We start from the raw sequence: 11,071 nt of genomic DNA on the forward strand, positions 1-11,071 counted from the left end.
TGCAGCCGGGCCTCGTAGGAGATGCAGCTTTGGCAGTGCAGCGGTTCAGGGTCCTGGTAGAGACTGTTGGGCTGCATGCTGATCTCCTGGCTGATGACAGCATGTAGGCCTACCACTGGCACCGGCGCTTGGGAGCTGTTTCAGAAGGAAGTAGGATGAAAGGAATGAAGGAATGAAGGAATAAGCTGCTTCAGTGTTTCCCCTCTTGTTCCCCACTTTCTAATAACTTTTTTTTTATTTTTTACTGTGCATTAAACTGCTACATTAATAGCGTTTATTATTATGATTATATTATAACGAAACAAAGGATATTTCATACGTTATTGCCGTGTATTACCATACCAATCATGAGGTTGCTACGACCTAGGATACAAATTAAGGTTAATAACGCAGGTGCAGGAGAAGAGGTACATTGGAGTAATCAAGGTGACAGTAACACCGCCTCGCACACGCTTGTCTGCATCGAGTTGATCCGATCACCAGCACACACAGTTCACAGTTTCATCACTTTGCTCGTATGTCTTGCTGGCATGTAAGCGCTCTCCTCCTCTCACCTTTTCCCTTTGTCAGGGGGTTTCAGTGCACTGTCTGTGACCAGGTGCAAAAAGCTCTCCAAGCTCGATCCTCATACCATACCAATAACCGCTACACAGCCTATGTTGTCACAAGATAACGATAGGAAACCAGAACTAACGCGCGTACCCTACAATTCCAATCCATGTTTACAACCACGGAAAGAAACAAGCAATTTACCACTTACACCGATAATAATAAAATGCCGAAATTAATTAATAACACCCGAAAGCTTAAGCTTTTTAAATGTTTCACTTGTTTTTCTTTTTCCCCCCTGAAATCAGTGAGTACTCCCCTTCTTCCTCCTCGGAGTCTCATAGGCTATATACTGAGAGCACACACAAACTCACCTCTGCGCAGCATGTCTGGTGTGTCTGGAACAATCAAAGCCTAACGCGGCAAGTATTCGAAAAATCATTTCCATCCTGGATGACACCTTTTCTGAGTGAGGAAAATATTTGGATTATATGCTGGTTGTGCTGCTCGGTTTCCCATATCCATCATGCATTGATGCTGTAATGTTTCCTGTATTATTTATAAATGCTTGAAACAACTGTCAGTCAACAAACTTGTTCTGAAACCGGCACAGCCAGCTATGTCACTGCTGCACTTTATCTTATTCAGGAGTCGCGGTGAAGTGAAATGTAAACTTGGCAAGCCTGTTTTACAGTTTCATGTGTTGCAGTGTATTTAAGGCTTACGCCACAGTATTGTATCTGATGCTTTATTGAGCAACAGTTGCAGATATAAATGCAAAACAGCCTGATCCTGGGTAGCCTGTAGACCTACCCCCTTTTTACCCCAAAGAACCCTTTTTGAACCATTCTTTGTAAGGGTGAAAGGGTTAAATCTGAAGTTCTCTTCATCTCTTCATCTCTAGGCCTGTAATTGATTCTTTGTCTTTGTTTTAAATATGAGTCATGACCTCAGTGTTAGTGTGTGGGCGGCAGGTTGCCTAAAGGCCGTCCAGCAATCGGTAGGTTTCTGGTTCGATCCCCGGACACTGACTCTGCCTCCCTTCCATTTTAGGACATCTGTAATGTACTGGACGACAGTTACCTGCCAACTCACTTCGGGGTATCTGACGGAGAATAAACTGGGGTATATAAGAGGATTTGTTGTTAAACAGGTGACGAAGCAGCGTTCATGCAATGTGTGCCGAAACAGTTAAGTGTCTGATGGTGTACCAGCATCATGTCCTGAAAGTTACCAGCTGTTGACCTTGAAGAACAACGTAGGCCTGATGATTCCATCCGTAGGTTCTGTCAAGGTGATCCACTCAGATCCACTCAGACCCACTCAGCAGAGCGCTGCATTTGACAAACCACAAACATGTTATCAGCAGCTCATCAACGCAGCGTGTCCCCTGTCTGTCCCCTGTCTGTCCCCTGTCAACCACACGGTCCGGTCCAACATCGGTTCAGAGGATGTGTTCAATCTTGGTGATCATATTATTGAAACTCAGGACGGCATTGACAATCATCACTTTTGCATCCTGTCATTAGCGGTCAACAACTTCCACAAGTTGAGGCCGTACCACATTGCCAAACTTCACACTCTGCAATTGCAAAGTGGTAGCTTGAGAAAGAAGCTCTGTAAAACCACACTGTTTCAAGGATATTAATTCTTAGAACAAATGGTGTTCACATGTTGCTGAAAAGTGTGAGATGGAGAGGAATTGAGTTTGTCCAAGACAGGGAACTACTTTGACTCTTACCTAGTTGCTCTGGAGCAATTTTATGTTTACATATGACTGCACTGTATAGCTGAACATTGGTCTCAAACACTTGACACACTACATTGTATGTTATTATATTATAGTATAGTATGTGTCTGTGTGAATTGATGAAGATGAAAATCGAATATTTTAGATTAACAATATTTGCGACATTGTTTGTGTAATGGCAACTGTCCAAATTCGTCCTCCTCTACGGTTGCGATTCACACATTCTACGGTTGCGATTCACACATTCACTAACACCTGTCAGCAGCGCATATTTGGTGTGAGATGGCCAGACCGAATCAGCAACGAAGAGCTGTGGCGGAAAGCAAGGCAGGATCCTGTTTCCCAACAGATTCTGGGGCAGATTGGACACACTCTGAGAAAACTAAATTTCAGCATCACCCGCCAGGCTTTGACTTGGAACACGCAGGGGGAAAGAAAGCGCGGTCGGCCCAGAAATACCTGGAGGCGGAACTGAAGAAGATGGGAACCAGCTGGACGGAAGCAGCACGAACAGCCCAACGTCGTGTCAGATGGAGGACTGTTGTCGGTGGCGGGTGGCCATGGAGCAAACGGCCTGTAACTGTCCAGCCTGCAGAAGTGGTCTTATGTGTCTCGGGGTGTATGGATGAACTGACTGGATGTTCTTGTCATAACTGGAGTCCGGGGAACAGAAATAACCTTTTAGTGGTTTATTTTATTAATGAATTGATTTAATTATTAATACAATAACAAGTACCCAGGCGGCTTTATAACAATATCATTGATATAGAAATCTACATTTTTGGAGAAACTCACAAAAGCTGAAATTCTACATAATTTACATTTGATGTTGCCTATTCATAGATCGGGCCTGCATGTCCCAGAGAATGTCCCAGAGAAAGTTGTGGCTAAGGTTAATGGCATAGAGGCTAACTCGCTTAATTCTGTCCCCAGTAACTGAGTTTTATTCCATAAAATGTCATTAAAATCGGTTCAGAATGATTTTATTTTATTTTATTAATTCATGCTTGCAGTGGAGCCAAGGCCCCACTGAAAAACTGTAGACCTTTACAGAAATTCATACATGACAATAACAAATATAAGAAACGTAATTTTAAGGTTAAAAATATTTCAGGGCGGCAAAGCAAGGGCAGGTAGCAGTCATGGTAGCCATGCTGTGTTATTTGTGCGGTCTAGATACTGTCATTGTACAGCCTAACTGCAGTATGCAGGGTTGAGTTTTTCAGCCTGCTGGTCTTGGCCAAAAGAAAATGAAGCGAGTTACAGACGATTTTGTAGCGAAGTCTGCATCTCTCAAAACACTTTTGTAGGCCTATTTGTTTATTACCGGATCTTGACCGATCCAATATGGCAGACGCACAGACGCATAGCGGGGACATAGAGACATACAACAGCGGTATCTACGTTCATAGATATCAAAAGGTTTCTACGTCTTCGTTTAGTACTAACTGGGTCGTTTTTTTTAATACAGTGCCTTTTCCGTCCCCAGTACAAATCATGTTGTATTTTGTCTAAATTTGGACAAATACTAATTCCATTAGGTTTTTCATGTATAGTCAATTGTTATTTATTATGAATACAATGATATGGGCTTCTAAGTTGTTGTTTTCTACATTTTAAAAGCTTTGGTTAAAGATGTAAATGGATTTTGTATGGGATTTGGGATGTGTCCAGTGTTGTTCATTCAACTTCAATCCCAAAAATAACTATTAAAACACATTTCCAAATATGTTATTATTATTTCATTTTCCTGATCAATATCTATTGAAATCAAATATAGTTTTTATCCATTTTTTTTATTTTGTACAAAAAATTAAGGTTATATGCTTGTCCCTGTGATCACTGTCCACCCTGTTATGCTGTGTTAATGTCCCTTTTAAAAGAAAACCATATTTCTCAATCACATCACTCTCATCACATCAGTGGAGGGGATTTCAAATGTTGTAAGCTGTGTGATTTTCTACCTCTTTTACCATCTGATTTTTATGTTTTTATCCAGTGAGTTTAATGTGGTTGACCATAACGTGTCCACCCTGTTATGCCTAAATATTGAGGAGATCAATCAAATTGAATAATTTCAAAAAAAGTATTTAGTGCCAATTAGATTCCTCATCAAGTATTCATGGTCATTCTAGGCATTATGCTAACACAGGCAGGCTAAAGGCTAACTTTAACTCAAAATGTCCACCCTGTTAGTGTCCACCCTGTTATGTGTCCACTCTGTTCTGGAGACACTCGCCCTATTCAACTACAGAGGGTATTCTAAATAAAATACAATTTAGGTGCCTGAGCTCGACCACTATGTTTTTCAGCAAGCTAGATATGTCCTTTATATAATAGAACATTAAAATATAGATAAATCAACAATTTATTTTTCACAAGTTATGAAGTCCAAATGGCACCGTATTTAAAAAATAACCCATCTATGTCTATATCTATGTCTATATCTATATCTATATCTATATCTATGTCTATATCTATATCTATGTCTATATCTATATCTATGTCTATGTCTATATTTATATCTATATCTATGTCTATATCTATATCTATGTCGATATCTATGTCTATATCTATGTCTATATCTATATCTATGTTTATATCTATATCTATGTCTATATTTATATCTATGTCTATATCTATGTCTATATCTATGTCTCTATATCTATGTCTATATCAATGTCTCTATATCTATATCTATATCTATGTCTCTATATCTATATCTATGTATATATCTGTTATGCGTGGAGAATCGCGCGACACCGGAAGTGTTCACACCCTTGACCCCCACATGATACAACAATTTCCGCGTGACGCTTCCCTCGCGCCGCTACCAACATGGCGGCAGGACCGATTTCGGAGAGAAACCAAGGTAGACAATGAACTTCACAATGTTGCTGAGCCTCCCTAATAGTAGTATTTTTGCACTCATATCTATAGTTCACATCTAATAGTTCTATAGCCCGGTATAGGAGTCCCACTGGATGTTCGATGCTTTAGTAGCCATTAGCCAAAGGTGTTGCATTCAAATCAAACGATGTTCAGGCGCTGCTATCCGTCATGATACAGTGTTAACCCTACCCTTTACGAGTACTTTTCATTTGATTTCAACCGTCATCGAGAAAGGCTAGCATAACAAACTATTAAGTCGAAGCATGGTTTCATTGAGAGTGGTTTTGCGGAGAATTTGTGTCTGCTGGTATACTACCCCCCCTCCGACCCAGTGCAGGATGGTCTGCTAGTTAGAAAGTGCACTGCACTAATAAACGTAGTAGTCCTGTATGGTACGAGTTGTGTTTCCACCACTAAACGTTCTCTTTTTGCTCTATAGATGCTACGGTGTACGTAGGCGGTCTGGATGAGAAGGTGTCAGAGCCGTTGTTGTGGGAGCTCTTCCTGCAGGCGGGGCCTGTCGTCAACACACACATGCCTAAAGACAGGGTCACAGGGCAGCACCAAGGTGAGAAACGCACATTAATTTGTACTGCTGGTCTATGAGGACAGCGCAGGGTGTAAGATGATTCACCTGAACATGTAGGCTACATACGACGAACCGTACGTTTGAGACAAACCGCTTTTGACTAATTCTTCCCCCCCGCGTCCCCCGTCTGTGTGTGTGTGTGTGTGTGTGTGCATCTCAAAGGCTACGGCTTTGTGGAGTTCCTCAGCGAAGAGGACGCAGACTACGCCATCAAGATCATGAACATGATCAAGCTGTACGGCAAGCCCATCCGCGTCAACAAGGCCTCGGCGCACAACAAGAACCTGGACGTGGGCGCCAACATCTTCATCGGCAACCTGGACCCCGAGATCGACGAGAAGCTCCTCTACGACACGTTCAGCGCCTTCGGCGTGATCCTCCAGACGCCCAAGATCATGCGCGACCCGGACACGGGCAACTCGAAGGGCTACGCCTTCATCAACTTCGCCAGCTTCGACGCCTCGGACGCTGCCATCGAGGCCATGAACGGCCAGTACCTGTGCAACCGGCCCATCACGGTGTCCTACGCCTTCAAGAAGGACTCCAAGGGCGAGCGGCACGGCTCGGCCGCCGAGCGCCTCCTGGCCGCGCAGAACCCGCTCTCCCAGGCCGACCGGCCTCACCAGCTGTTCGCCGACGCGCCGCCCCCTCCCTCGGCGCCGACACCGGTGCTGACCACCCTGGGGCAGGGGATGGCCATGTCCGGTAAGACGGGGGGGGGGGGGGGGTCATTTACCACATCCCTGTTATATGAGGAGGTCCATGGAGTTTGATACTGACAATACTGTTGTTGTTGTTGTTTTACTGCTGTTTATGCACTAGTCGAGGGCTTTGTTACTCATACACTGCCAGTTAAAAAAATTAATAATAATAATGAAGAAAAATTGTTGCACTGAAACAGATGCGAAAAAACATTCAATTTTGGCATTATACATTCTACATTCTAAAAACAATAGAATGTACGAACCGCCTCTGTTTATACTCCCTCTAACACCTCTCTCTCTCTCTCTCTCTCTCTCTCTCTCTCTCTCTCTCTCTCTCTCTCTCTCTCTCTCTCTCTCTCTCAGGCATGCCCCCTCCTGGTTCCTTCCCACCTGTGCCCCCCCCTGGGTCTATGCCTCCTGGGATGCCCCCCGGCATGTCGATGCCTCCAGCGCCAGGGACCCCAGGCCCCCAGGGAGGGGGATCAGGCCCCCCCCCAGGCCCACCTCCCTTCCCCCCATCAGGGATGCACCCGCCAGGTAGGTCACCACACAACTTCTATAGACAGCCAGGTAGGTCACCACACAACTTCTATAGACAGCCAGGTAGGTCACCACACAACTTCTATAGACAGCCATGTTGATGATGCTTTATAACGATATTTAGGCTTGTGATTAGTGTTGTCACGATACCAATATTTTACCCTGCGATACTATACCAGCCCAAGTATCACGATACTGAGTAGTATCGCGATACCGCGGCACTTTTGTAACACTTTTTATTTTTATGAACATGCAATGTATTTACAAGTTACAATAACTTAATGAGTGGTGCATGAATAACATGCATTTAATGCATTACACTGTAACTCTACAGGTAAGTAGCTAACGCGATGGGTAGTCGCGAAAAAGGCTGCGTTCGTCAATTCGCTCTGGAAATCTGACCCGCACTCGCGGAACGCCTCTCGTCCAATCAAACGAATCGGTCGCTCTGTGACGTTGCACCCAGTGTGCGCTCCGGCGCTCTCGGAGCGAATTGACGAACGCAGCCGAAAGTGTTATGAGTTGCCCCGCTGGTACCGTGTTCAACACGGTAGTATAGTATTCCACGGTAGTACCGTTGTATAAAGCTTATGGTATAGTAGGCACCGTGACATTTTGGCACCGCGGTATATCGTTGGTACCGGTATATCGTGCAACACTACTTGTGATGCTTCTCCAGGTTTCCTGAGTTTTCTTGACCATTGCTTAGCTTAAATCTTTTTTTGTGTGTGTTGAGTGATATTAATGAAAATCGTTTTAACGACAAATATAATTGTCTCTTTCTACTTTTTGTCTTCTGGTAAGGCCCACTCACATTAGAAAGAGCCAATCGTGGCAGCCGTGGCAGATTTGAATTCTGTTGTCGGCAAGTTAAAAGTCGCCACGTCATTTTGATGTCATATAGCTTAATCCGCCGTTGAATGTCATTTGGTTCGTGTGGAAGCTACCTTTTGTTATTCCAGGCAAGGCTATTAAAATAGGGTTGATTCCCAACGTGCCCTTGAGCAAGGCACTTAACCCCCAATCCTCCAGGGGGGCTGCACTACGACTGACCCTGTGCTCTGACCCCACCCACTCTGTGTATGCATGCCATGTAAAAAAAAAAAACACACACAAAACCCAGATGTTTGTGTATCTCATGACCGGGTGCAAAGAGATCATTTCCATGAAGCCGTTGCTACAGTAACAGTAGTATTGTGTCGTACACATCAATCATGTTGTCCTCTCCACACAGGAATGCCCCAGATGTCCATGCCCCCCCACGGCCCCCCCGGCATGGTCCCACACCCAGGGTCCAACCAGCACCGGGCACCGCCCCCCCCCGGCATGCCCCCCCACCCACACATGGGCATGCCGCCCAGAGGGCCCTTCGGCCATCCCATGGGTAGGTACCATCAGACCATCACCAGGCTAGCAGACCGCTTCACCTCAGACACAGTTCAGGAATTGTATGTCGTTGTCCCCCTACTAAAGGGGAGGGGGGGGAGGTTGTAGTGTATGAATATGCTGTTACACAGTACAGTAGACATTGCATCATGATGGAGTTCAGCAGTTTGTAGTATTACACAAAAGCAATTACCGCTCAACGTCATGTTCCATTACCAAATGACTATGTAACAATTAGGGCTGGGTATCGCCACTGATTTCCCAAAACGATTCGATTCCAATTCACAGCTCCCGATTCGATTCACGATTCGATTCGATTTCGATTCGATTTAGTTACAATATACATTTTCCTTGAATATGAAGAGATTCTCAGAACTAATGCTATAAATGGTTCAAGGAACCCTATAACATGTAGCATTGTTAAACATATCAATGTTTACATTAAGAATTGACTCCAAAGCAGTTACATGAATGTACTTCTTATTGGAACATAAATGAACATCATTGACCAACATTTTGCTAAATCAGACACTACAAAAAGTGCTTTACTGCAGCCAGTGTAAATAATAATAATAATATCCCTCAGGACTGTCTCAAATAGCTTATTTGCATAATATATATATATATATATATATATATATATATATATATATATATATATATATATATATATATATATATATACAAAATAAAAATGTGCAAAACTCAAACGAAAATAGTGCAATAGATGAGGGTATTTTGGGGAACAAAACACATTGTAAACCATAATGTCCATGAAACTAAAGCCCTTCATTACTGCTTTCTCACTTTTTGGAGATTGGAAGATTTTATTCAGGAATAAACATAATTGGAAAATCAATGATTATTAAAATACTGTAGTATACAGTAACAATAAGTTAGTGGAAACACCACAAATCTACGGAACCACTTATTGAGGCATCACCCTGACGTGAAACATGGAAAAGAGGATCCGAAACAAGCCTCGCTGATAAAGTGGCAAGTGATTGTCAGGTACGAGTCCATTGCTCTGGATGTCCAGCTGTCACACGTTATGGCAACTCTCTCTGCTGGCTGGAGTGAAGTTGCGATGTCACGTTTCACCTGCGCGGACATGTCTGGGACTATCACTTCACTCAACTGTTTGCGTGTCGGTAACACGTAGTGTGGTTCTAGTACACTGACGACACTTACGACGCTGTAGTAATTTGTTGGGCATGCAGAGAATTTGATTGTAATTTGCAACCAAACGTCTTTATCAGCGAGGCTTGTTTCGGATCCGCTTTTCCATGTTTCACGTCAGGGTGATGCCTCAATAAGTGGTTCCGTAGATTTGTGGTGTTTCCACTAAATGTAACCTCCACTGCGCACAGCTTGCATATGGCTTTGCTTTTGTCCTGCTCATCTCTATAGTCATAATTTTTACATCCAAAATGCACCCAGACATCTGCCTTTAAGCCTGGTCGTTGCGTGAGATATGATAAATTCTTGTAGCGCGAGATCTGGCCACGAGATCTCGTTGCGGGTTGAAGCTGCAAGCAGAAAAAAACAAAAAAAACATGAAAGATCGATCTCGGGATTTATGAATCGATAATCGCTCATTCAATGAAGATCGATTCAGAATCGGGAAATCTATTTTTTTAAGTCGAGCACTGTCTGAGATACTTTTGGAGCAGTGTTATCTATATCAGCTCGCCAGAAGCTGCTGTAAAAAAAACACTAATGCGGAAAGTCATCAATTGTTATTCATTTTTTAACAATCCCTTCAACGAAAATAACAAGTTCACCCAACAATAGTCCTCCAAGTGTCTGATTTCCACTCACGCTTGTTGCCCTGTGTTGAACAGTGTCTTTCCTTCTCTCCCTCCCTCCCTCCAGGTCACATGCATCCAGGTATGAGAGGACCCCCTCCCCCCATGCCCCCACCAGGCTACGGCGGGGGTCCCCCTCGTCCACCTCCGTTTGGCTTCCAGAGGGGGCCTCCAATGCCACCGAGGCCCCTCGGAGCTCCACCCCGGGGCCCCATGAGAGGGCCAATGCCCCCATAGAGGTCGGAGGACCACCCAAGGCACATGCCTGCTTTCTTTTAGATGTTTTTTCTTTTTTTATTTCACTTGGTTCACAATTTTGGAAACATGATATTGCCGCCCTTTTGTATTTTTTTGTTGTCACTGTACAGATCCCAAACCTTTGAGGAATAAAGGTTTTAATACAAACGGATTGGGGTCTTTCTCTTGATTTGAAGTACAGGGTATCTTGAAAAGTATTAAAAGTTGATAAATCAATTTTGGGAAACTCAAGACCCTTAAGTATTAAAAAGTCTTATCACGATTTTATGAGGTCTTGAATTTTGTAGGTATTTTTCTGAACTAGACTCTGTCCAAAGAGTTTGAGTCCTAAAAACTTTTAGTCAAAGTTCGTGAATTTATTAGTTTTATTAAAAAACAAAGATGAACCGGAAATTGTGTTGTATGATAGTGGTCTAGTCTATTGCAAACTAAAACTGTTAAGTTAAAGGTGTCACTGATGTAAACGGTTACACCTCGAAGTGGCGGTGAGGTCTGGAAAAATATTGACAAGGTCTTTAAAAAGTCTTAGAAAGGTATTGAAATCATTCTCAAGATTCCTGTATATACCCTGGAAGTAGTTCTTCAACCCTGGTCC

The 11,071-nt window shown here is 43.3% G+C and overlaps 1 protein-coding gene across 1 annotated transcript; it reads left to right on the forward strand.

The window, feature by feature from the left end:
* Positions 1–5,125: 5,125 nt before the first annotated feature.
* sf3b4 (splicing factor 3b, subunit 4) lies at positions 5,126–10,627 on the forward strand. Its single transcript, XM_080532021.1, has 6 exons — positions 5,126–5,171; positions 5,631–5,759; positions 5,943–6,485; positions 6,848–7,021; positions 8,259–8,408; positions 10,286–10,627. The coding sequence occupies exons 1-6, from the start codon at positions 5,138–5,140 to the stop codon at positions 10,453–10,455; spliced, it is 1,200 nt and encodes a 399-aa protein (XP_080388147.1). The 5' UTR covers positions 5,126–5,137; the 3' UTR covers positions 10,456–10,627.
* Positions 10,628–11,071: the final 444 nt, after the last annotated feature.

This window comes from Nansenia antarctica, assembly GCF_963989245.1.
Source record: "Nansenia antarctica genome assembly, chromosome: 5".
Lineage (NCBI taxonomy): Eukaryota > Metazoa > Chordata > Actinopteri > Argentiniformes > Microstomatidae > Nansenia > Nansenia antarctica.